At 38.5% G+C, this 27,812-nt stretch overlaps 1 protein-coding gene and 1 long non-coding RNA gene across 2 annotated transcripts; both read left to right on the top strand.

Moving 5' to 3' along the window:
• The first annotated feature begins 6,811 nt into the window (after positions 1–6,811).
• On the top strand, positions 6,812–8,802 carry LOC110925696. Its single transcript, XR_002584669.2, has 3 exons — positions 6,812–7,250; positions 7,490–7,740; positions 8,451–8,802. It is a non-coding gene; the product is annotated as an uncharacterized LOC110925696 (long non-coding RNA).
• Positions 8,803–10,435: 1,633 nt separating this feature from the next.
• Positions 10,436–18,630, top strand: LOC110924852 (alpha-1,4 glucan phosphorylase L isozyme, chloroplastic/amyloplastic). The gene is made up of 15 exons (XM_022168837.2): positions 10,436–10,877; positions 11,808–12,037; positions 12,379–12,480; positions 12,670–12,846; positions 12,929–13,204; positions 14,194–14,465; positions 14,892–15,009; positions 15,084–15,455; positions 15,954–16,106; positions 16,200–16,328; positions 16,579–16,815; positions 16,909–16,985; positions 17,681–17,867; positions 17,963–18,163; positions 18,313–18,630. The coding sequence occupies exons 1-15, from the start codon at positions 10,658–10,660 to the stop codon at positions 18,427–18,429; spliced, it is 2,868 nt and encodes a 955-aa protein (XP_022024529.1). The 5' UTR covers positions 10,436–10,657; the 3' UTR covers positions 18,430–18,630.
• The last annotated feature ends 9,182 nt before the right edge of the window (positions 18,631–27,812 follow it).

Raw genomic sequence — 27,812 nt, 5'->3', positions numbered from 1 at the left:
CCAGAATTTACAGAATTGGTCCCTGTGAGCATATAACTGCATATAACAGCCCTTTATAAACCCGTATATCTTATAAAAAGACATATTTAGTCCCTCTGACCTCTGAATCAGATGGTTACAGTAAAACAACTTTTGAAGGCTGTTAAGATCAGAAACAGTTTGCTGAATTACAGTTTCAGTCCCTGCATATGTTAAATGTAATTTCTGACACATTTAAAGCCCGTTAAGTCATCTTCAAGGCTCTACAATGATGCTTAAACATAGGGGACATAAAACATGCTCAAAAATATGCCGGATGTGGGTTCGTTTGGCCGTACGGTCACGTTGTTCGTCTAATTACGACGAAACACGAACGGACGCGAAAAACGATCCAAACTATGCGACGAATGGAATTTTATCAAGCCATACACTAAAATAAAATATTTTAGTGCTTACATAAATTTTTGGGTGTCCGAGTATATTCAGAATGCAAGATATGCGCGAAAATGCAAACTTGTGCACTTTTTGACACTTTTAGTCCCTGCATGGCGTAAAAGTTTATTTTTTGCACACCAAACACCTCCAAGCCTATATCTAAGCTATATAAAGGATAAGTAGGGCATGTTTAACTCATGGACATATTCCGGAAGGTCCGTTACCATATGAATCGACATACTTTTGCAGTTTGACGCAAATAGTCCTTAAATTGCGCAAAGTAGCGCGAAATGCCATTTAATGTTATCCAAGCCTTCCATGGCCCATATTTATCCTTCCCAAGCATATACTTAAATATTACTACACTCTCGTTCGCTTAGATGGTCACCGAAAGGCGTAGATTCAAAATTTGACGCTTTAGGCCCCTCTATTGCGCAAACTTGCGCATCTCATCATTTAATAGCATTGAAGCCTCATATAATCCATATTAGGCATTCTTGAAAGTATTATTAAACATCACGATGCTTCGGGTTCGCTAAAAGGTCATTCAGAGGTATAATTAAACATATTGACGCTTTTAGTCCCTCTAACTTGCAAAGTTGCGCGTAACTTTACTTATAGGCATAAAAACCTTAGACGGCCATTATTTGGAATTCTCGAGAGTATAATTAAATAATATGAAGCTCTCGGTTTGTTAAAATGTCACTCAGAGGTAAGAATTAACATGTTGACGCTCTTAACCCTTTATTGCGCAAACTTTCAATTAATTACGCAAACGGCTACACTTAATCATCAAGTGGCACATTTGTGAATATAAGCATCATAAGAGGTTATTTAGAAACTTATAATAAGTATGCTAACACTTCCAGTCCTTTCATAATCAAAGTTTTCGATTTTTTCGAAAAATTAGTCCCTTAATTTCAGTGTTGGACTTTATTAGGGTTTATTACACGTGTCAATACATCATTAGACGTGATTTTACGAGGTGTTACAGTTCTTAAAAGAACATCCTTAAAAAAGGGTTTTACTATATGATACCCTATGGTATACGTGTGTTTATCCCCTATATACAAGCATTTACCGCTTTACATAGCTGCATAACCTTGATACATTTACGTATAGTCCTCAAATCAATCAATCTAATAGAGGTTAGACTGGAAAGAATGCCCTGACATGACGAGCAACTTCGGTATGGAGTTAAGGTGGAAACTGATATGGGGTTAGGAGCACCATCCAGAAAGGAATCAACATCGAGAGCACCACCCAAATTTGAGAAAACCTTCCGAAGGAACACCACCAATGAGATGGATAGGAACTCGATGCGAAAACACCACTTCGTGGTTTCGGGACATGTATACCGTCTAGCTAGAAAATCAAGGTAGTCAAGATGATGGATGAGATCAAGGCCTTGGGGTTTCCGTGGGTGAAAAACAGGTTCAACTTACATAACTTGGAGTGCTCCAATTGATGTAATTCTGATTGCTCTAGTTTGTAATTCCGTTTCCTTCTCCCCTTTTCACTGTTTGTATCTAGCTGCTGACAAGGTTTTTTTTTATTTTTTTTATAATCTGGATTACAAGTTTTTCTTTTTAATTTTTTTCTTATACGAGTCACTGGTCAATGGCATTTCCGTTAATCTTTCCAGAAATAAGCCCATTCATCTAATCACACATAAAATGCCCCGCTTGCGGTCAGTGGCGGACCCAAGAATTTTTCCATGGGGGTGCGGAACATTTTTAAAAATTTTAGGCCCCTGGGTATATAAGTAAAAAAATTGGTTCGTATCGGGTCAGGTCGGGTCGGGTCATGTAAAACAAACGAACATCAAACTAAATTTATATAATAATCAAAAACATGTCAAACCTTGTTACAAACATAATTAAAACGTCGACGCCCTACGGGTTTTCATTTTTTGAAATCTATCCAAAATATCATCTAAAACTAATTTCTTAAGCAATTCTTTCTTTATATAACATAAATTCATCGCTCCATAACATAATGTTTCAATTTTAATTTTAATTGTCAACCATTCAAGCCCTAGAAATCATAACGCAAGTTGTAATCACCCTAAAAATATATAAACAACATAATCACCCTAAAAATATATAAACAACATAATCACCCTAAAAATCATCTGAACAACCATAAACAACGTCAAAACACACAAAATTTCAAACCTATTTAACAACTTTATTACCTTTTTTTCTCCTATAATATCAACCAAAATCATCAAAATAACAAAGAAACTTACCCGTGTTCGGATTCCGGTTAGATTTGGTGTCAAACGACGGAGGTATGGTGGCTGATTACGGTGGTCGCAGGCTGCTGGACTGTTGTCGCTTGGTGATGTTGTTCGTTGGCAGTGCAGGGACACAAGAGAAAGAGAGAGAGAGCGGAAGAGAATTTCTAAAGGTTTTGGACTTTAATTATTTTATTATAGTTTGAAATATTGTTGGATTTGGTTAATGGGCTAAGACTTAGTGGGCTAGCTAGTTAGGAATTATAAGTGGGTAAAGGTATGAATATTTGGGTTTAGTTAGTTAAGTATTAAAAGTTATACAGTTTAGGTAGTATTTTTTATTTTTTTTAAATAAGAGTTTACTAAAAAAAATTAAAATATAAATTGATAATACTTTTTACCTAAGGGGTGCGAACGAAAAATTTCAAGGGTGCGGTCGAAAAATTCCAAGGGGTGCGGACGAAAAATTCCAAGGGGTGCGGACGAGATTTTCGACGGAACTTAGCACTAAATTTTTTTTCCCCGGGGGTGCGCCCACTCACCTTGGGCTGGCTTGGGTTCGCCCTTGCTTGCGGTGTGCATATATAATGTATATATGTGTGGGCGCTCGGAGGGCAAAAGTGAAATGGTACTAACTTTAACGTTATTTTACTAATTTCGTGAAAATAACATTAAAAGCGGCGGATGGTTAATCATGCATCATGTGGTGACGTTGATAGTTGAAAGACACGGGGGTACATGCACCAATCAGTCTCTGTCCTGATTGTTTGAGTGTTATGTGTCTTAGGTCCAAGTCTTGATACAAAACAACAATCGAGCCGGCGGTCTCACTAGAAGTAGCCCCTCTATTCCTACAGGGTAGAGGTAAGGCTATCTTACCTTTGCTATTGGTGGGAATTAGTGAGTATGATGATGATGATTTAAGCACACATAAAAGAAACAGCCTTTTGGTGCCGATCAAAACAGAAGCAAACAGAGAAACGTTGAATAATAGGTCAAGTGGAGTAGGAATCTATCTGGGAGATGATATATTTGTAATGTAATGCTTGTTGTATCATGTTTTCTGTTGTTTTCGTGGTCTCTAAAAGGGGCATGCTAATTACACACGGCAAAAATAATTTTCACACCCTAAGCGCCGCGCTATGGCCAAAGCGGGGCGCTTAGGGCGACAAAAGTTGATACGAGGTTTCGAATGACTGACTGACTGACTGACTGACAGACGTAAAGGTGATACGAGGTTTCAGTCGCCCGTGAACCCTAAGCCCCGCTCTTTGGCCATAGCGCGGCGCTTCGACCCCAAATGCTGCCTTTAAATCCCTTGCCAGACTCGACATTCATAATTCGGATTGTTTTTTGTCGATCTTCTTTGCTCTATTAGTTACATTTTTTGAAAAAAACGATGTCGTGGTTAAGTAACTATCTTTTCGGTCAATATTCTGACGAGTCAGTTGTTCCTGATTCTTACGAGGGGACCGCTATTTCTGACTCGTTTGAGAAACCGGTGTCGTCCAACTTGAGGGAGACAGAGGTTGTATCTGGCATTCGTTATCGTGATAACACGGTGCAGCTGGATTTGAATACCCCTGTGGAGGACCCTTACGCACAACAAGGTTATTTTTTCGGTTACGGTGGCGACTATAGCTTTGTACAGCAGGAGTGTTATCCAAACGACAGTTACGGTTGTCAACAGAGCTTACAAGGTTATTCGAATTTCGGTTACGGTGGCGAGCAAAGCTTTGTACAGCAGGAGTGTTATCCAAAGCAGAGTTACGGTTGTGAACAGAGCTTTGAACATCAAGTGTATTCGAACCTCGGTGACGATGGTGAGCCGGAGGATGTGTCTGTTGACGAGGAAGGTTGTTACCCGGTTACATTTTCGTTTGATACAACGCAGACCTTTTCGTCAAGTAAAGAGTTGGTGCGTTGGGTACAAGACACGGCAAAAGACAATGGTTACCTCATTGTGACTAAGAGGTCGAGTAAAAGAGGAGAGAATTACAAGATTTGGTTTCAATGTACTTTTGGTGGGGAGCATAAGAGTATAGCTACACAGAGGAAAACGGGTAGCAAGAAAATAGGCTGCCCGTTCGAGATGATCGGGTTTTCGGAATCATCCGGAAATGTTTGGAGGATCGAGGTGACGAAGGCGAAGCATAACCACACTCCTATTGAAAACTTCGAGGGTCACGCGTATGCGAGAAGGCTTTCTTCGGAGGACAAAAAACTGGTTAAGGAGTTGGCAGAGCAAGATATTCCCAACCAAAGTATCTGGCGAACGCTGACAAAAAACAATCCGACTAGAAAGCTTATTCCGAAAGATATACACAACGTTGTTCAGAAGATCAACGCCGAAAAAATGTCGGTAAGTCTCCGATGCAAAAACTTGAAAACATTCTTATTGAAAAAAATTACACTTATTATATGCGCACGAATGAGATATCGAACGAAGTTGAAGACGTCTTCTTTGTTCACGAAAAATCATTCACTATGTGGTGTGCCTTCCCGCATGTGCTATTGGTTGACGCCACATACAAAACGAACATGTACAACCTGCCATTTGTTCAGGTCGTTGGCATGACGTCGACAAACAAATCGTTTACGGCTGCTTGTGCGGTAATTTCCGCTGAGAAGTCAGAGAACTACCTATGGGTGTTGCAGAGGATCAAGTCTATGCTGGCAGGATGTATGGAACCGCACGTGATTTTAACAGACAGGGATTTTGCGCTAATGAACGTGTGTGAACAAGTTTTTCCAAAAGCGCATAAGTATCTTTGTCGGTTCCATATTCAACAAAATATTAATAAGAATAGCAAGAAGAAATTCTCTGACAAGGAGTGGAAAGAATTCGTACGTACATTCCGGCGGATTACGTGGAGGACCCTGCTTTTCCAGTCCACGAGGTTACATTCTGTCTCGCCGGTCAGGAGTTTGAGATGAGTGTGCGGGAGTTTGCTGTCCATACAGGTTTGTACACTGAGCCTGAGCTTGATACTGATTTATATACGCAGGCGGTTACGATGATGGACAGGCAGACGCTTATCAGTTTCTGGAGAGCCATTTCCAGGGCCCCCTTTGGGAAATCCTGGCAAAAGGCCACCACCATTAGAGACCCCTTGTACCGATACCTGCACCATGTTATCGCGTCGACTATCGTGCCGCGGGGTTCTAGCAAGGAGAAGGTCAACCTCAGTGACCTTTTCTTTCTATACTGCCTACTACGCCGCCAGCCCTGCGATCTAGCAGCCAGCCTGGCAGATTACTTTTCTACTGCATACCACTGGCAGCTCCGCGGGTTTCTTCACACTGGCTCATTTATCACCGCCATTGCACGCTCGCTAGGGATCGTGCCCGAGCATGATCCGCTGCTGTCCGATCCGGTCCCGTCATCCAGGTTGGGCCGCGCGTCAGTATCTGCTATGCAGATCACCCGTACCTTTGATGTCGGTCTGAGGTTCAGGGGTGCTGACGGGCTGATTTGGCAGCCGGAGGTGTTGCCGGAGGTCATCCCGGTTGTTATTGAGGTGAGGCCTGGATTGTTAGCCCCTCCTGATGTTCAGCAGGCCGCTCGGCAGGCTCAGCTACAGGCTCTGGGCATCGAGCAGCCTGAGGATCAGGCTCAGGCTCAGCCTCAGGCTCAGGCTCAGGCTCAGCCTCAGCCTATATTCGAGGATCCGGCGCAGGAGGAGCACGTCGAGCAGATCCCGGTACCACCTGTTCAGCCAGCTCCTGAACCGCCACAGTACCCGCAGCACGTTTACGCTGACCTGCCTCCGGCAGCGCGTGAGGTGGCTCGGGACTTCGACCGGCGCCTCAGACATCAGGGCGCACGCATTGACTGGATCGTACAGACGCTCGTCGATCTACGAGAGCTCGCTGGGTTGCCTCCACTACCCCTCCCACCGTCCCCACCGCACGAGGATTAGTACATTACTTTGTTTGTTTAGTGTTTTATTATGTATTATGTACTCAGTTGTACCTTTTTGTTGTGTATTGTATGTACAAACTGATATATATATATATATATATATATATATATAAAGCATCTTCTATGGACAAAATAGTAATTTATATTCAACTTTTTAAGATGGCATATGAAAGGTTAACTTAAAATGCCAAATTTTTTACCCTATTCCTTCTCACACAAAATAGATGCACAATTCTTCAATCTCAATCTCTCTACACCCGTTCCCTTCTCCTTCTATGCCATTATCATTATCAGTTTCTTCAACTCAACCGTTCCTCTTTCAATGCAATCATCAGATTCTTTAATTCAGTTGTTCCCCTTCAATAGCACTGTCCGTTTCCAGCCACCCCACATATAAAGAAAACCTCCTGAGACGATTATTCTTCAATTCCATCATCAACGGTGGCTTTAGGGCTCTGTCGCAAGTCAGTCAGTCATGGGGTTCTTGTGGTAGACGATTCTTCTTCAATTCCATCATCAATTTATGCAATTGAAGGTTTCTCCTTCAATCTCCCTATTAAAAGGCACATCCGGTTCGTTTTCTTGAATGGCGCCATCATCCTCAGACCTCTGTATGTTCTTATGGAAATCAGAGACATGAAGCTTAAGTAAATCGATGAGGCTTACAACCTGGTAAGACAATCTAAACCTAATCGATCATTTAGTTTGTATGCATACTCTCGCTCCAAGCAACAATTTGTTCCTTCTGATGATTTATGTTTGTTATTTTTTGTTTGTTTGTATTTTTTAATCTGTATATTTTTGGATCATTTACCGAAACCTAAATTGACATGTTTACCTATAATTGGGTTGGAATTTCCTCCTTAATTGCAACCACAAGACTGGCTTCACTGTTGACTACATTTTTGCAGGTAACGGAAATGGCACTTCTGACCATAGATTAAGGGAAGAGAGTTCTTATTGTGTAAGCTGCAGGTATTCGTTTTGAGTGTGGATGTAAATTGTGAAGTAAGTTTGTTGCTTAAATTCCATTATGTTTTAGGGGTTGGGAACAAGTAATGCTATTAAAGTGCAGAGTATTGTGCTGATCTTGAAATGGCAGATGATTAATTTTGTGGCAACGGAGCTCGCTTTTAGTGAAAAGAGGATTTGAGGCCAACAAGTAAGCTGGGTTTGTTCTTTATTTTCTGAAATAGACTATTTATATAGAGTTCAATGGTGGGTATTCAATTAATTTAGGGTTTATTGAGGTTTAGAGTTCAAATTTAGACGATGGGGTGCTTTACATCTTTTCAACTTCCCAGATGCCAAAATCATACCCTTTCTTATTTTTTGTGGAAATATAGGTCTAATTGAGAGTTGTTATGAATTTAGTTGAGAGGGCGGAAAGAACAGAAGCAAGAATTTTTACTTTGTCATTTGAATACACTCATGAAAAAGATCTATTCTTTTCTTGTTAGAAGGGGCTTAAGTATTAGGTGATTCGATAGTGATAAAACGTCTTCATCGAATACCATGTATCATCATTGTCTTCAGCAACTAATATCTAAGGTTTTTTTTAATTGATTGTGATGTCCTCTATAAAAGTTAACACTAACATAAGATGATTTTTTTAACGTTTTAATAAATTCAATAAGTATGTATCTCCACCTTAAGTAGCACTCTCTAGATTTGGAAGAGTTTTACACTAGCATGCTACAGAGTTCAAACCATGTAAATACACTTACGGAGGTGTCTCATTCACACCCGGGTCAAAGCTTGTGTATCGCGCGTGTCCATGCCTGCATACATCTCACTACTTGTAATTTTATACTAAAGGAATTATTGTAGTTTATTTGGAAAATTGCTAAATACTTTCTATTTGTGTGGCAGCCATGTTCAACTTTCTACAACAACATTTCGTATAACTGGGACCCAAGCTGCACTATGAGAGGTTAGCAAGGATGGATTACATAATATAGTAGGAAAGGCAGCAACTTCATCGGTGGTAAATTTGACCAAAAGTTAGCTGGCGAAAATCTCTTGATTCATGATAAGGGCACATGAAAACCTTGTGTGTTGATATCTTTTAACAGTTTATCAATAACTGGCATTGATGACCCGAGATACGATCTGGTTCAGCCATGTTTGCTTAAACATTTGAGCCAAAACGCTTACTGTGGTTTTGCAAAAGATGAACCAAATTGTTCAGGTTGTGTGGGTTGATCCTATCTATTTTGATGGTTTGAACAGCTTTACTCATGATCCAATATTTATTAACTAAACGAATTTACACTATATTAAAACTCTCAAATTTTATGTTCGTGTCGAAACCTACCACGATACGTCCCATTCTTCGAGTTTTCAGTGGAGACTGCATTCACTAACTTCTGTGTTAAACCATTAGAAGCACCATTTTGTTTGATAGAGATCACCTAATATGCACAAAGAAGCGTTGGTGACTGGCCCGACCTGGCCCATTTTACATTTAACCAAACATGTCTTTAAGTTCATTGAATTCATAATAATTTTGATCTTTTCCCTTCATAGTTTTTGCACCATGGAATCATGGATTCTCTCTGTTAGCAATTGGTAAATCCCATTTAAGTGGCCAAGTTCAGTTTTACATCCTTGTTCCTTCACAGAGATCACACTCACACGTGTTACCACGTGCACACGAAGATCGTGCCCGCCATGAGCGGCGATGATGACAAGACGCCGACGGATGACACAGCTGAGTCGACGGATAAAAAAAGGGAAGAAACGCCCGTTAGGTAACCGTGAAGCAGTTAGAAAGTATCATGAGAAAAAGAAAGCGCGCGCGGCTTCGTTAGAGGACGAAGTTGTTAGATTGAGAGCGTTGAATCAGCAGTTAATGAAGAGGATTCAAAGTCAGGCTGGGTTGGAACCTGAGGTGGCGAGATTGAAGTGTTTGCTTGTGAATATTAGAGGGAGAATTGAAGGAGAAATTGGTAATTTCCCTTACCAGAAGCAATCACATACAGAAAAATTATTTTTATGACACTTAAGATGCCATTTCACCGACTGTTAAAACGTTGAAAATGGGCAGATGGGGCAGTTTGATAGCGGGTCAAACAGGTTGGGTTAACATGGATATTATAGTATGGGCTTGAATAGGTCGGGTAGAGTTCTACACTCCGTGAGCCCCTTTTGGTTACTTTTTTAAAAAATGGGTTACAAATAGTTAAGCATTTATAAAGTGTCAAAATTGCCACCTCTACAATAAATGGTGAGCCGAATATTTAACGTTTGACTTAAAAGACTATTTTTTGTAAATTGTCGCCACCACTGTCGACCCCGTCGCAACGCGCGGGTTCCCCACTAGTATATATATATATATATATATATATATATATATATATATATATATATATATATATATATATATTGCAGTTAATCTTCTATTTACATCACGTTGGTTCTGGATTGTTTACGTTTAATTCTTATGGCTTTCTGTACATTTTATTTAACGTGTTCGTTTAATTTAACAAAATAAACAACGTTAAGAACTTATATTATACACATTCTATAAAAATAATGACGTAATTATAAAACAACTATGAATTATATGTAATAAAACTAAAATAAAAATTTTTTCCTCCAAAAATCTCTATCAAACTAATTCAACCAAAAATCCCTACCAAACTAACCCACAACAACCCCAAATCAACCCCAACCAATCTGTTTAAAAATGTACATCCAAAGCGTCTCGCTATGGCCAAAGCGGGGCGCTTTGGCCATAGCGAGGCGCTTTGAATGTGTAAAAAGACAACCGACGTGTGCGAATAGACCAAGCCCTCTAAAATTGGGATCCCGTTTGCTGTTAAAAAAAATGTAACGACACATGGAGTCTGTTCTTGTGCGTGTAAAACACTCGAGCTACATGTGACTACGACTCATCAAAACTCGCGCCTCTCACATGAGTCTCGGGATTTGATTACTTCCACTCTTCTCCAACGCACGTAAACGCCGATAAAGTAAACCAAAACTAATCATCTCTGAGCCATTAATGGAGATATAGAACAATAACCTCAACACTACATCTTTCCGATCTCCACACAGACCAACCGTCAGTGAAAATGGCGTACTGTAGTGCCACTGCTTCAACTCGCGGTGGAACACCACCGACATTATCCAATCATTCTTCAATTTCACGCTTGATCGATCTCGATATCACCAGCAACGCGTCGAATCAGCTGTTCTTCACCGCACCTGCTAAAACCGGTTACAGGAAGCGGCGGTTTTATGTACGGCGTGAGGCGAAACCTAAGCTCAAGGATCCGGTAACCGTTGAACAAGGTACGGTTCGGTTTTTAGTGCTACATTTACTCAATTATTGTCTGTGAGAATTGAGATCAACAGTTTTGTTAATGCTACTTTTGTGTGGATGATGAATGTGTTTTGATTTGATTGTGATTGATTTGGTGAATGTTAAGGTGTTTGATTGTTGAAATGTGAGGTTACTTTTAGGTTTGGTACAGTAGTAGTTGAAGAGTTTGGTGTAAGTTGAGTGTTTGATTGTTGTTGATGTGTGAAATTGAACCGGAAGATGTTATTGAATTGTTGGAAGTTATTGGAGCCTTATTTGTGTGTAGGTAAATATGGGAGGACTAATTTTGACGAGTAGGTTAAAATTAGTTAAGTATTATAGTTGGATTGTGACATGTTGGTTGTAATATTTAATTAATCAATTATAATAAATAGTTAGGAATCCTTGTTCTAGTCTAACAAGTTTAGGTTATTATGTACTGTAATCAAGTTTTTGAGTAGTTTTCTTGATCTAATAATATTAAATATTGTGGGAGTTAGCCATAATTTTAGGCTCGTTATGCTGGATGAGCTATCATGAAAGATGTATTAGAAGTTAGGATAATGAATGATTGTGAATATGATGTAAGAATTAAAGGTTTGAAACAACATGTATGGAGATAATGGATTCATAAGATTAGGAATATGTAAGGGTGCGTCGTTAGACGTAGGAACTACTTTTCGTATGCTTAACTGCGTATTTTGATTTCCTTCCACTTGAGGCAGTTGCAAAAAGTGAGTGGTGCTGCCCTTATGTTTCAACAATTTGGATTTATCAATTTATCAAATATATGGGCACGCTGTAATACTAGTATGTTTATATGATATTTGGGACTTATGATGTATATACCTATAGATTTAGTAAAGTGAACTTGTATGAAACGTTATCAAACTGGTTATTTGTTTGCTTTGGAGATGCAGGCAGTATTGATAAGTCAAAGTCTGACGCTGAAGCTGTGGCATCAAGAATTACTTACCATGCAGAATTTACATCATCCTTTTCTCCAGAGGGGTTTGATCTTCCAAAGGCATACTTTGCCACTGCACAAAGCATTCGTGATTCACTCATTATCAATTGGAATGCAACTTATAATATGTACGAAAAGATGAATGTAAAGCAGGCTTACTATTTATCTATGGAGTTTTTACAGGTTTGTTACATTGGTTGCTGAAGAAGCTATACCAGTACCTATTGTTCAACTGTCATATAGTTATGTTAGTTAGCGTAAAAATTTCGATAACGGTTATTTTTGTTCACATCAATCTTTCGTCTATTAGAAAGGACTCAGTGTAAAAACATTTCAGTATCATTCAAACCTAAATCTTCGATGCTTTCTTGGAACAATCACTGTTCAAAGCTCTAGTGCTCTATTCCTTTTATCATTTAAATTGGAAGGATATATAGACTCTTAGCACACCGATTTAATTCAATTTACAGTATGTTTTTTAATTGTGATATATTTTCAAAGCCTAGTGTTACTATTTGATGTAGGGAAGAGCACTATTGAATGCAATTGGTAACTTAGAGCTAAGTGGTGCTTACGGAGAAGCTTTGAGCAAGCTTGGCCACAAACTTGAGAATGTAGTTTCACAGGTGAACTTCTTTCTGCAATTAGTTATATATATGTATTTTAACCTCATCGTTATGGACATATATGTTTGTGTGCAGATGTTACATCAGTTTTTTGTTTTTCTGATTTCTGAGTGTATGTACCTTTTAGTTGCATTTATAGCAGCACCGTTATCTTCTAGGCTATAAACCTTTTTGGTCAAACATTCACAGGAGCCAGATGCTGCTCTAGGAAATGGGGGGCTAGGCAGGCTTGCATCCTGTTTTCTGGACTCTTTAGCAACGTTAAATTATCCAGCTTGGGGTTACGGGCTTAGATACAAGTACGGATTATTCAAACAATTAATAACAAAAGAAGGTCAGGAGGAGGTTGCTGAAAACTGGCTCGAGGTATGTTTAATGTTTTGCCCGTCATTATTTTTGAAAATACGACTTGTTATACCTTTAAATTAACTTCGGTTTTTTATTGTAGATGGGAAATCCATGGGAGATTATGAGAAATGACATCTCGTATCCTGTAAAATTCTATGGGAAAGTTGTCACGGGCTCTGATGGAAAGAAACGGTGGATTGGGGGTGAAGATATAGTGGCGATTGCACATGATGTCCCAATACCAGGATATAAAACAAAAACTACGATTAATCTTCGTTTATGGTCGACTAAAGTTCCATCAGCTGATTTTGATTTGTCTGCTTTTAATTCCGGAGAACACACTAAAGCACGTGAAAGCCAAGCAAATGCGGAAAAGGTTCAGACACTAAGTGATAAAATATGTTACCACATTTTATTTATGCTGTTTTCTGCGCCCTTTTCCATTCATATTAGATGAGCTAAGCAATGTTCGTTTCTGTGAAGGAAGATATGCTCTTTTTGAAATGTTTAGTTCTTCAAACACCTCTTTAAAAACTTAAATTGCATACTTTCATTTAAGAAATAGAGGAAATGCCATTTTTGTCCCTGAGGTTTGGCCAGTTTTGTGACTTTCGTCCAACTATTTGTTTTTCCACATCTGGTCCAAAAGGCTTGAAATCTTGCGATTTTCATCCGGCTCGTTAACTCCATCCATTTTTCTACCGTAAGTCAGGGGTATTTTCGTCTTTTTTATTAAGGGTATTTTGAGTACGTGTACATTATGCTAAATGCTTGTACATATAGTGAAAAAGACCAAATAGCCCTTTAAGTTAGCAAAAAAAAAGACGAAACTACCGACTTAACGGAGAAAAATGGATGGAGTTAATGAGCCGGATGAAAATGGCAATATTTCAAACCTTTTGGATCCAGATGCGGAAAAACAAACCTTTGGATGAAAGTCGCAAAACTAGCCTAACCTCAAGGGGGACGAAATGGCATTTTACTAAAAAAGATATGATTACAAAAACTGTATCGCTAAAATAATAATACAACTTTTATAATTCCTTCTAGTTAAACTGATTTAGGGAGTTCTAGCATTTGGTGCATGTTATGCAACTTGGACCTTTTGTAACACGTGCAACCCATTTGCCCTGTTTCACTTCTAGCTAATTTTTATACGTTACCTGTTTGGCCCATTATCAATAAAGCACAGCCTGAATTAACCCATTTTTATATAAAAAGTTTCAAATCACCACCGCTAGCCAAAAACTTCATTCTCAGTTTATTCAAATGCTTACTTTTTTTTGGTATTGCTGATGATTAGTAGATATGATATAAGTATACCTATATATTATATAATAATATGAGATTTTGATCTGTGACCAGATATGCTATATACTGTATCCGGGGGATGATTCATTGGAAGGGAAGACCCTGAGGCTAAAACAACAATACACATTATGCTCTGCTTCTCTCCAAGATATCATCAAATGTTTTGAAAGGAGATCTGGGGAGAATGTGCGGTGGAAAGAGTTTCCGGAAAAGGTTGCAGTGCAGATGAATGATACCCATCCTACACTCTGCATCCCGGAACTGATGAGGATATTGATTGATTTAAAGGGAGTTAGTTGGAACGAAGCCTGGGATATTACCCAAAGGTATTTTGTTAGATGTACAATCTTCTAGAAAAATAAATAATCAATGTGTAATATGATTACAGAAACAATATAACTACAATAAATTATCTTGCCACCTCTATTGTATTGTTTACTAAAAAAGAATTGACGCGTTTCAACCTGACTGACTAAATGATTCATACATTTTTCATCCTTAAATATATAATGGAAAACAAGGCACTTTATATACAGTTAAGAGAGTGTTTGGTTGAGGGTTTGGGAGCGGAAGTGATGGAAAGTGTTCGCTTTAGAGGTATAGGTTTTAAATTTAGTTATGACACATACCAGTAAAATGGAAGTTTCTCAAAATCCATTTACAGACCAGATGCCACCTTATTTCATTTTTGTGCTAAAAACTTTATATATTTAAGTTCTTTTAATGCTGATTTTCTCTTGGAAATTTGTCAGAACGGTGGCTTACACCAACCATACCGTCTTACCGGAAGCCTTAGAGAAATGGAGTTTAGAACTCATGCAAAAACTTCTCCCGCGGCACGTGGAGATCATAGAAATGATTGATGAGGAGGTAAATCAAAATGAAGTATTTCGAAATTATATACTAATACATTTATTCATTTTAATGGTATGCTATTCTTACAGTTGATCAATGGCATAGTAGCAGAGTTTGGTAAATCAGATCCTGAATTGTTGGAAAAAAAGTTAAACGCTATGAGAATTCTAGAAAACGTTGAGCTCCCATCCTCCATAGCTGATCTGTTTATTAAACCAAAAGAAACGTCTGTCGTCGATACAAGTGAAATGTCAAAGGCTTCTGATAACGGCTCCGTTGCTGATGAAGAAGATGAACTTGTTGAAAATATGGAGAAAGAGGTGGATCTGCCACCTATTCCCGTAACGCCAAAATTGGTCCGTATGGCTAATTTATGTGTCGTTGGTGGCCATGTTGTCAATGGAGTTGCTGCGATTCACAGTGAGATTGTAAAGCAGGATGTTTTCAACGACTTCTATAAGGCAAGTATATTCTTTTCTATAGAGTAAAATGCCATTTTCGTCCCTGAGGTTTGGCTAGTTTTGCGACTTTCGTCCAAAGGTTTGTTTTTTCGCATCTGGATCCAAAAGGGTTTGAAATCTTGCCATTTTCATCCGGCTTGTTAACTCCATCCATTTTTCTCCGTTAAGTCAGGGATATTTCCATCTTTTTTGTTAACTTAAAGGGCAATTCGGTTTTTTTTCACTTTATGTAAAAAGACTGAATACCCTTGAAAAAGACTGAATTGCCCTTTTAAGTTAACAAAAAAGACGGAAATACCCCTGACTTAACGGAGAAAAATGGATGGAGTTAACAAGCCGGATGAAAATGGCAAGATTTCGAACCCTTTTGGATCCACATGTGGAAAAACAAACCTTTAGACGAAAGTTGCAAAACTGACCAAACCTCAGCGACGAAAATGGCATTTTACTCTTTTCTTTAAGGTAATATCACACATATTAAACTATCCATGGTGGCAGCTCTGGCCCGACAAATTTCAAAACAAGACAAATGGGGTGACACCAAGAAGATGGATTTATTACTGCAATCCCGACCTCAGTAGAATCATAACCAAGTGGACAGGTGGAGACGATTGGGTACTAAACACTGAAAAATTGGCAGAATTGCGTAAGGTAATTATATGTAAAACATTGTTCATTGCAATTTCACTGTAGTAACACAGTAACACTGAGATAAAACTTTTGATCTAATTGAGTTTCTTACAGTTTGCAGATAATGAGGATCTCCAGAGTGAGTGGAGAGCTGCAAAAAGGATCAACAAACTTAAGGTTGTGTCATTGATTAAAGAAAAAACTGGTTATTCTGTCAGTCCCGATGCGATGTTTGACATCCAGGTATTTCCCATTTGCATTTTGTCTCCTTTCTTGTTCAGTATGTTACAAGTTATATTCTGATATAATATTAATATCATGCAAGTACGACCCAAAGGCCTGGAGTATATTTCTTCTTGATTTTGCTTCAAGGGCAAACTGCATGAAATAACAACCAACGTTACATTTTATAAAAAAAAAAACATATCCCATAGTTTCTTTTCTCAATGTAGAGTACGATTACATTTATGGGAAATGGTCTATTATACTCCAGGTGAAACGCATTCATGAATACAAGAGACAACTGTTAAATATCTTGGGAATTGTTTACCGCTACAAGAAGATGAAAGAAATGAATGCTGTAGAGAGGAAAGACAAGTTTACCCCTCGAGTTTGTATATTTGGTGGAAAAGCATTTGCCACATATGCACAAGCGAAAAGAATCGTGAAACTCATCACAGATGTTGGTGCGACAATAAACAATGATTCTGAAATTGGTGACTTACTGAAGGTACTATTTAAACATAATAATTTTTTTTTCTCTTATAGTTAGTTATAATGCACGTTGCCTTTTGTGCTGATATGTTGTTACCTAACTATATAGGTCGTGTTTGTTCCTGATTACAATGTCAGTGTTGCTGAACTGTTGATTCCCGCGAGTGAGCTCTCACAGCATATCAGGTGATTGCAATCCTCATAAAATGTCTCTTGTTCTGTGGAAAACAGTATAGAAGTCGACACGATAACGTGTTAAAACTGGATGGGTCAGGTTAGGTTGGCCCACCACCCACCAACATCTTATTTTCCTTTCGAGTAAAATGCCATTTTTGTCCCCTGAGGTTTGGCCAATTTTGCGACTTTCGTCAAAGATTGGTTTTTCCGCATCTGAATCCAAAAGGTTTGAATTCTTGCCTTTTTCATCCGGCTTGTTAACTCTATCCATATTTCTCCATTTTCAGAGGTATTTCCGTCTTCTTTTGCTAACTTAAAAGGAAATTCAGTCTTTTTCACTTTCTGTAAAAAGACTGAATTGCCCTTTAAGTTAACAAAAAAGACGGAAATACCCCTGACTTAACGGAGAAAAATGGATGGAGTTAACGAGCCAGATGAAAATGGCAAAAGTTCATACCTTTTGGATCCAGATGCGTAAAAACAAACCTTTGGACGAAAGTCGCAAAACTGGCCAAACCTCAGGGACGAAAATGGCATTTTACTCTTCCCTTTTTCTTGACTTTTATATATTACTGATGTACTAAATAGCTATATTAATATTTTTGAAAAGAGGGTTTTAAGATTGTAATAATTTAAATACATTTCGGTCCACTTGTAGCGCGTTTCAGTTCTTAAACTCTCCTACATGTACTTCTTTTCTCCAGTACTGCCGGAATGGAAGCGAGTGGAACTAGCAACATGAAATTTTCCATGAACGGTTGCATCTTAATTGGGACATTAGATGGGGCTAATGTGGAAATAAGGGAAGAAGTTGGAGAAGACAATTTTTTTCTTTTTGGTGCTCAAGCCCATGAGATAACCGGGTTACGGAAGGAAAGAGCCGAGGGAAAGGTAAACCAAAATTATCTATTTACCCCTTCTTTTTATCTTAATGTTCTCGAATGGCATCTTCATCGAGTTAATGTTTATTAATTTTTTGTATTCAGTTTGTGCCCGACGCTCGTTTTGAAGAAGTAAAGGAATATGTTAGAAGTGGTGTGTTTGGGCCTTATGACTATGATGAATTACTAGGATCTTTAGAAGGTAATGAAGGCTTTGGTCGTGGAGACTACTTCCTTGTTGGGAAAGACTTCCCGAGTTATATAGAATGCCAAGAAAAGGTCGATGAGGCGTATAGAGACCAAAAGGTCGGTTCACAATCTTCTACAATAAAAACTTGTTTAAACATTGTTGTGGTGTACATTACGATAAAAAGTTGTTTTAGTTTTCCATTGCACAAACACATATACGTGTCAGGATCACGGGTCATGTAATTATATTCTTTTGTTTCTTGCAGAGATGGACCAGGATGTCGATCTTGAACTCAGCCGGGTCTTACAAGTTCAGCAGTGATCGAACAATTCATGAGTATGCTCGAGACATATGGAACATTCAACCTCTTCAACTACCCTGATTTAGTCCATGCAATATGCATAGACCAAAATCTATTTGCGGATATCAATAAAATCACACGCTGCACAAAAGGTTCACTTTTGGATGAAAATTTGTAACATAATTTAGCTTTCCTATTTTGGAAGATGAATGTTCTGAATAAACCAGCTTGATAGCAAACAATCTTTGAATTTGAAATGTCTATTGTGCATTCAAATTAGAATTATAAGTAATGTACCGGAGATCACTAATTCACTAAGGAACATGTACAATAAATTGGGGCCAATGTTGCTATAAATATATCTGGATCCGGTCCGACGCTTGAGCAGCTGTGCAAGAGGGTGACTCGTCCGGTTAGATTCGTCTCGGTGGTGGTATAGCATTGTTTTCCCTCTTTACAGGCTGTCAACAGAAGAAACCTGTTTGAAGGTGAGTAGGTGACAGTCTGACGGTCAAGTCAATACGGGCACATGACGTATCAAGTGCAAACATATGCAAATCCATAAAAAACCATAGTAATAAATGTATGCGTTAGTAATAAATGTATGCATATCAAGAATTATAGAGATCTTCATTTGAGGGAGAGGGTGGCTAGGTAAGGAGAACCTCAAGGTGGGGATTTACTTTTGAGCAAAGTGGGTCAAAACCATAATGGGATGACCATGAATGAGTCTAAGCTCCTCGGACCGAACCCATCTTAGTCTACCTGTTATGGAGTCACAACCGGGTGATGTGGCAGCTCTAAACCATAATGGGATGACCATGAATGAGTCTAAGCTCCTCGGACCGAACCCATCTTAGTCTACCTGTTATGGAGTCACAACCGGGTGATGTGGCAGCTCTAAGGCGTGAGAAGGGCCTTAAACACTGATCTAGTGTGGTGGGTAACGGTGTGGAGGAGAAAGTGAAGGAGAAAAAAGGAGGTGAATTAATTTGGAGGGACCAATCACAAAAATAATAATAATAATAATAATAATAATAATAATAATAATAATAATAATAATAATAATAATAATAAAATAATTATATAGTGTTCGTTTCACATAACCCATCTTAGTCTACTTGTTATGGAGTCACACCTGGGTGATGTGGCAGCTCTGAGGCGTGAGAAGGGCCTTAAACACTGATCTAGTGTGGCGGGTAACGGTGTGGAGGAGAAAGTGAAGGAGAAAAAAGGAGGTGAATTAATTTGGAGGGACCAATCACAAAAAAATAATTATATAGTGTTCGTTTCACATAATAATGGAATGTAATCTTAATGGAATTAGAAAATTGATTCTACATTTTATTTTGTTGGTTTCAACAAAAAAAATGAATTGAAATTGAATAACATAACGGAGTGAATTCACATTCCAATTCCATCTCGATTTCATTCTATGAAACAAACACACCTAAACTCTAAATCAAATTTCAATTCGAGCGCAAATTCCAATTTCAATTCCAAATCCAATTCCATTACTTAAATGAAATGAACTCTACCCAAGTGCCCCACCTTTTGATATCCACAAATCATATTTTTATACACCTTTTTAGTTATATAATTTATATATTTATTTTAATGAAGTAGGGGTAGTTAAAACTTGTAAAGCTATTACACACCAAAGATGAAAAAAAAAAAGTAAGTGAGAGCTCATGCCTACATGTATATGTCAGACACTTTATTATACGACAGTTAAAAAAAGTGAAACCATAACACATAGCCTTAAGAGTGACGTCTATTTAAGAATGACGTCTATATGACTTAAGTTTGAGTTTAGGTTTAGATTGTCGGATAGAGCTTCAACCAACAACATTAGTAGTTAGCCCTATAGATTCTTAATCCAAATAGAAGAAAAGGTAAGAAACAATTACAAAAATTAGTAATTAACGAGCATTGGCTTGTATTCGCAAGCCGTGTATGCAGTGGCGGATCCAGCCAGTTTTTTTACTGGGTTCCTTTTTCAAAATCATACAAAGTTTACACTACAAAAAAAAAAAAACGTTTTTTTTTTTTCCAAATCATACAAGGTTTACACTACAAAAAAACGTTTTTTTCCAAATCGACTGGGTTCCCGGGAACCCGGTGAACCAGCCTGAATCCGCCCCTGCGTGTATGTTTGTAGCATATGTATTTACTTGATTCATACAAATAAGTGATTATATATAGTATTTTGATTAGAACTTTATTATTTATTATATATAGTATAAGTATATTTCTCACAAGCCCTATGATGTTTCAACTTCTCGACACTCTTGTCTCTATCGAACCATATCATCAATGTTCTCAAAGTTTAAATTAAACCTCATAAAAAAAAACTTGACATATGGTAATTGCTCCACACCATATCATGATTATAGTTTCCTTTATTGCGATTTTGCCCTTTTCATATACTTTATCGTGATAACAACTTTACCATATCAATCATGGCAGTCGATCTGAAGTATCATGATATTGTTTTTTACATTCTCATGCTTTTCTATATCATTTTCCTAATTTATTACAAACAATCATTTTTCTTTCTACATCAATTTTCTTTCAATTCTTTACACAATTCCTTCAAATTTAAATCTACAAGTGAACGTGTTTGATGTTACGATAACTCTTTATAGTTGGCAGGCTTAAGAGATAATTTTTTTTTTTTAACAACAAAACAAACTTTTATTAAATATGCTAGCAAGTAGCTAGCCACAAACAACCCGTGGAACAGTCCGAAAAATACAATCCGAAAAACAGAAAACAAACATACATCCGAAAAAAAAACCCGAACACTATCCCATCTTTAATGAATCAAATCTACCCAAGAGTCCCACGACATATCCGACATTTCCCCCGTTTAGTAATCCACATAAAACTCATGACCTTTACCTCTTCCATGATCCGTCTAACCGACACTTCCTTTTGGTTAAAAATGTAGTCATTCCGGGCTCTCCAAATACTCCAAAAAGCCGTCAGAATAACCCCATAGAACGCTTTTCTCACACGAACACCACTCTTAGCAGTCAAAGGCAGAGAGAGCAGATTAGGGGCATGGAATATAAAGCTATGCGGCACATTACACCAAGAGAAAATCAACTGCCATACCTCCATAAAAGTCGGGCACCCCGCAAATAAATGATCCACCGACTCTATAGTTGTGCCACAAACACTACATACCTGAGAGCCAACATGTATGTTCCTTCGAGCTAAAGCATCTACCGTAGGGAGACGATCAAGGAAAGCACGCCACGCAACCACGACCACCTTCTTAGGAACCCAATTGCACCATACAAAAGATGTTATCGGAAGAGTATTTGTCGCATAAAAAATACATTTCTTTACAGACTTTACCGAGTAGTCATGTAAATTCCCCACGGCCCAATTCCATAAATCACTGCCCAAAGAAATAGAAATCCCACTTAACAGTGCCATCAAAGAGTCAAGTTCCCTCTGCTCATCACTTGAGAAATCCAAGCGTCTCCACTCGGCATTGAACCCCAAATGCGACACGTCATTATACACACGATCCGAAACAAGGCATGATTTACTCTTTTACAATGCAAACAACAGTGGGAATTTTTTGTGGAGCACATCATCCGAGCACCACCAATCAAGCCAGAAAAAAATTGTCGACCCGCTACGAACAGTGGCTTTAAAAACTTTTCCCGGCTCAAAAGGAAGCAAGTTTGGGATACTTGCTATTTGTTTCCACACACCTGCCATAGAGATCTTTACCGGAATACTAGACCAGCCCCGACCCGTACTATGAATAGACCACACCACCTTACGCCATAACGATTCATTAGTCGTTTTAAATCGCCACCACCACTTAGACAACAAACTCAAGTTCGCATCACGAAGAGATCCCAACCCAATGCCCCTGTATTCAACCGGAACAATAACCTTTTCCCAAGCCAACAACTCATTTTGTCCACTTCGTCGGTACCGGCCCAGAAAAAGTTCCGTCGCAATTTCTCAAGCTCATTTATAACTTGCACAGGAGCTCGAAATAGTGAAAAGTAATATAGGGGCAATGAACTTAGTACCGATTTCAGGAGAGTTATCCGACCACCGTAGGACTGGCACTTTAATTTCCACGCGGACAGCTTCTTACGTACCTTAGCCACGACCAGATCCCAACTTCTAACAAGATTCATGTTAGATGCTATGGGAACACCAAGATGAGTAAATGGAAAGGCACCCGATGGCACTCGCAAAACAGAAGCCATCTCCAAAGTTTCAATATGATCAACACAAACTCCATAAAAACGACTCTTAGATGGACTAATCCGTAGACCAGACACCAAGTAAAACCCACGTAACAGTCTGCGCAGATTCAAAGCATTCCGTTTGGACCACTCTCCGCAAAAAACCACATCATCCGCATACATGAAATGGGTAAGAATAGGCCCCGACCCACCTACCCGAATTCCATTGAAAGTGCCCAACAAGGAAGCCCTTTTAATAATCCGAGAAAGCCCCTCCATGGCTAAAATAAACAAAAACGGGGACAAAGGATCCCCTTGTCGTAGGCCACGTTGGCACGAAAACTCATAAGTCGGAGATCCATTGTCACACCCCGATTTCCACGTGTATCACCGGTGGGCCCGGTGGGGGATTACCGTGACGTAGTTGGCAACAATATAGTCAAACCACACAATTATATAAATGCACAGCGGAAGCTTAAAGATAAATATATACTTCAACCTCTGGTTGTAATATCAAATGTATTACAGAAGTCGAATGTATCCACAGCGGATCAAAAATAATAAAATATTGTTCATTCAGATACGGCATCGAGTTTGCGAGACTATTCGTGATGCTTAGGAAGCTAATACCAGCCAATTTCGTATAGTACCTGCACTTAATCTTTTTGGGGAAAAATACGTCAGTTTACACTGGTAAATACATTCAACTGACACATTTGAAAATGTTTATTAAAATTGATTTGAATGCACAAGGCACAAACTCTTTTATAACTTGGGAAAATTATTAAAATCTTGTGAACGTTTTACATGTTCTTTTATGCGTTCAGTAGCCCGGGTCGTGCCGGGTTAAAGATTTATAGACACACCACATTGCGTAAAACCGTAGTATAAAGACCAACGGCTACGTCTTTTAATTTAATGTCGACAATATATACCGGGTGTACGCCTACACCGGGATGTCGATGGTCGTGGCCATTTCGTAAAATGATGCCAAGGATATCCGGGACAACGGTCATTAAACCCCCCAAAGGCTTTTAAGAAACAAAACTGTTTAAATGAGCCGATCATATTATTTAATTAACCACCTAAGCGATGGAAAAATATAATGCTCAATTAAGCGGTATTAACATACCGTAACCCAAGCCCGTATAGGGGAAATAAGTTAAAGTATTTACCTTTGCAAGTATTATTCCTTAGTTCGATTAAATCACCGATAGCTTTTACTGGGCTCCTAATCTGGAACGAAGGTTTTAACTAACCTCTTAGAATCCTAACGGGTCTTTATATTGGCCGTAGCCTAGACCGGTTGGTTTCGTAATATAAATATGGTTTAATCGCGCGAAAAGGCGAAAACCGAGAATGGAATGTGACTCTGCCCCAAACAAGTTCAGAGACTTGTTTTATATGGGTTCAAGGTTCACACTCTGGATTTTGGGGTTCAAATAATATAGTTTGACCCGTATCGGCTAAATTATGAAAACTAGTTTCATAAGCCGAACCGTGCGCGCAATAGGCGAAACGGTTAACCATGAGAGTTTTACGCTTATTTCCTAAGTCAATATGCCTCAAAGAGGTTGTGGTATCGGTAGGATACCTTCCGTGATGCCCGTAACGAGTTTAAGTTAATATTACGCCCCGTAGGGGCTTTTCGGTTATTTTAAAGAGCTTTTCGAGTTCTACAGGAAATCTGAGTTTCCCGAACAGTTTATAAAGTCTAAAATACTTTATTTATTATTTAAAAATCAGTAGCAACTGGAATCGGGTCAAAAGACCTTGTAGAACTCAAGTTTTGGCCGAAAAGGGCATATTCGGTATTTACCGAACCGTAGCCATAACCGCAGGTTATGAGCGAGGTAAAAATTATTAAAAATCTTTAAAATTCCCAAAATATTATTTTAATACAGTGGGTAAAAGTTTTGGTGACGAAATCTTGGTTTAGATAGGCGTTATGCTAATTGCGCCTTTTATTACAAAAGTTTATTTTAATCGCGCTATTTAGCATAACTCTCATTCTAGACCTCGGATTGACGTGAAACTTTAAGGACATGCTTAAAATTTAATAAGCAAGGTTCTGGTCCGTTCACGTGTCCGAAATACTCGTTTTATTTTCAAAATGGCGTTACGGTCAACTTTTAGGCGATTAACGGAAATGCGCAAAAGACTCGGATAACTCGTGAACCGATCACAGAGGTTTATACCATCATGTAACCTGGTCCTAAGAGAGTCCTAAGGTATATCTATACCTCACTAAAACGGGTCAGAACTGAAGTCAAATCAAAAGTCAAACTTTTGCGACATTCGGCTCCGAACCGGGTCAATATAGCAAACGGTCGATTCAAACGAGCGCAAACAAGTTTATATACTTATTATCATGTTTCATGATTATCAAAACAGGTTCCATCGCATATACATTACAGGTTATGCATAAATCGCAAAAATAGCTTTCTGTTGACTTTTTAACCGCACGTTTGACTCGACATTTGACATAGTTAGAGTGGTGATCAGAGGGAACCCCTTTAGAGGTTTATTACCCACATAGATACCAACTCAAAACTACTTTTGATCCGACAATTCACTGGACCATTTGTGAATTATCGTTATGACAACCGTTAGTTACGACGGTTGAGTTTATAGGCTAAATCTATGGAAATATGAGACCAAAATGGTTGTGAACGACTTACAGAAGTTGTATCTTGCTTAGAGAGCAGAAGAGAATGCTAGAGAGCTTCTTAGAATGATCAGATAGAAGTGTTTGAGTTGTGTGAATGTTATGAACCAAACTAGCCTATTTATAGTGAAACAATGCACTCAAGATCATCACACAACAGCCTACAGCTGATCATGGATGATGGGCATGTGTCCCCTGGAGCTATGGGTCAAGTGTAGGGTGCCCATGCCTCATTTATTGGTGTTTGATCGTTCATAATGCTCAAAAGGCAAGAAAATACAAAGTTTCTGCATCTGGGCGTCCCACGCGGCCCGCATGGAGAATCCATGCTACTTTTACGCGGGCCGCCTGAGATTCAAAAATCAGGCGAGTAAAGGAGGAGGCTCGCGGCCCGCCTCAACTTAAGCCAAAACCTCGCGCGGGCCGCGAGAGGTTATATTTTCAGAACTTTTAAATCTTTTGTAATGATTACGAAATCCTGGTAATTAATAACGAAATCTTTCGTAATGATTTACCTGACCTTTCGGGTTTGCGGTTTGGCCCTCGGTTAATTACAACTAAGGACCTCGTTTTATTTACCCGCGTTGTTAAGTCCCCGGTTAGTTTATTAATTATTCAGAAAGTCTTAACTTTCATTATTGACGCTTTTAACCCTTCTCATACGAATTTGATTATAACTTTCTCGTTTCAAAACGGAACTTCGCGGAATTTATACAATATGTTCTAGCGAGTGTATAATACTGTTACAAAGCCTCGGGAGCGTTAAAGGGTCACTCAGAGGTATAATTAAACATGTTGACACAGTTAACCCCTGTAGCTTGTAATCTCTCACTTTCTTCCGCGTTTCGCTTCCGTACGATCCATGATTTATTCGTTTGAAGGTACAAGCACCATTTAGGGTTACTATACAGTAAATTTACCCTTGTTTGACATTTATAACCCTCGAATTTATATACTTTCAAGGTTTGTCAAAATTTGTCCTTTATTTAATATAAATGCCACGTGTAATCAAATGACACGTGTTAACACATTATTGGACGCAAAAATTCGAGGTGTTACATCCATTGACAAGAACCGAAGCACGAGAGCTCCGAACAATAGACATCACCCACCCACGCCACTTAGCTGAGAAATTCATTTGGGCCAACATGTCATCCAAAAAATCCCATCTCAAAGTATCGTAAGCTTTCTCTATATCAACTTTCAGAAAAAAACTCTTTAACTTCGCTCTTTTCAACCACGCAATGGTCTCATTAAGGATCAAAGGCCCGTCAAGAATATTTCTATCACTTTGAAAAGCAGTTTGCTCCTCCGAAATGAGCCGTGGCATAAACTGCTTAAGGCGCAAAACGAGGACTTTAGAAAGCACTTTGTTCAGTACCCCGACCAAACTAATAGGCCTATAGTCCGAAAGAGTGGCTTGGTCACGACCAAACTAAGAGATAATTAATTGATTTTTTTAGTATGTACTTTTAGGATCTTTGTTATGTACTTATATAGGGAGTTTAAATGAGAATAAATTACAAATTAAGAAAAAAAAGAATAAATGATACAAAGATAATTTGAACAAATCATTTAATGAGTCTATAATTTATTTTTGCTAATCAAATTAATGAACTATAATCACTTAATGATTTTATCTTATAAAAATTGTGCACCATACACAATAAAAACAATCCCGCACATGATTTTACATATTCAACGTTTCCTACACCATTAAAACAATATTTTGGTGTAGGATACATAATTTGTAGGACTCAAACACTTTTAAATAACTTTGCGACTCATAATAAAATATGTGTAGGACACAGCATTTTAAAATATTTTTTTCACTTTTAATAAAATTGGTGTAGAAGCCAACACATTAATGGCGGGAAAGAGCATCCCCAATAAGGGGTATTTTTTCTTGTTTAGACTAGAGGGTATGGGGAGGCTCATCCACATGAGGATGGGCTGCCACGTAGGCGTCACATCACCATCTCATGGAGGATTGGCCTCCATGCATTTTGAGGGGGGTGGAGGATGAGCCTACCCTACCTAATTATTTTATAATTTTCTAAGTTTTTTTTGTTAACTTAATAAAAACTTTATAAAAATTAAATTAAAAAATACAACATAAAACTACATAAATAAATTCATTTCATAACATTAAAAAAAATTATATTTCCTAAAAAATAAAATTACTAATCCTAGAAACAGTAAACATAAAAACGAAAAAAAATTACGATACGATTAAAAAACTAAACAACCTACGACGTCCATTTTTTCTTCACATCTTCCAACCTCATAATCCTAAAATCCTCCCCTTGAGCATAGTCGGCCGACACGGTTTTCTTGTGACTATATTTTTCGGTCGCGAACTCTTTGAACGAACGGAATTCGGATATCAACTCGTCCATTTTCGAAGACGCCTTCGAGCCGCCCCCTCCACCCGAGCCGCCCCCTCCACTCGAGCCGGCCCCTTTGCGCTTTCCGGCCGCCTCTTTTTTTGCTTTGTCCCTTCCGGTGGGACAATCCGACTCGTGAACGGGCAACACATCCTCGTCATATATCGGGTCGTCGTTTATGTCGAT

The sequence above is a fragment of the Helianthus annuus genome, chromosome 17 (assembly GCF_002127325.2).
Source record: "Helianthus annuus cultivar XRQ/B chromosome 17, HanXRQr2.0-SUNRISE, whole genome shotgun sequence".
NCBI lineage: Eukaryota > Viridiplantae > Streptophyta > Magnoliopsida > Asterales > Asteraceae > Helianthus > Helianthus annuus.
Note: the sequence above shows the minus strand (reverse complement) of the source record. Positions and strands in the feature narration are given on the sequence as shown.

Coding starts and splice junctions, on each gene's coding strand:
- LOC110924852 (XM_022168837.2), top strand. CDS start 10,658: ATGGCGTACTGTAGTGCCACTGCTTCAACTCGCGGTGGAACACCACCG. Junction 12,481..12,669: donor TTGAGAATGTAGTTTCACAG/GTGAACTTCTTT, acceptor AAACATTCACAG/GAGCCAGATGCTGCTCTAGG. Junction 16,816..16,908: donor AAATTGGTGACTTACTGAAG/GTACTATTTAAA, acceptor CTAACTATATAG/GTCGTGTTTGTTCCTGATTA.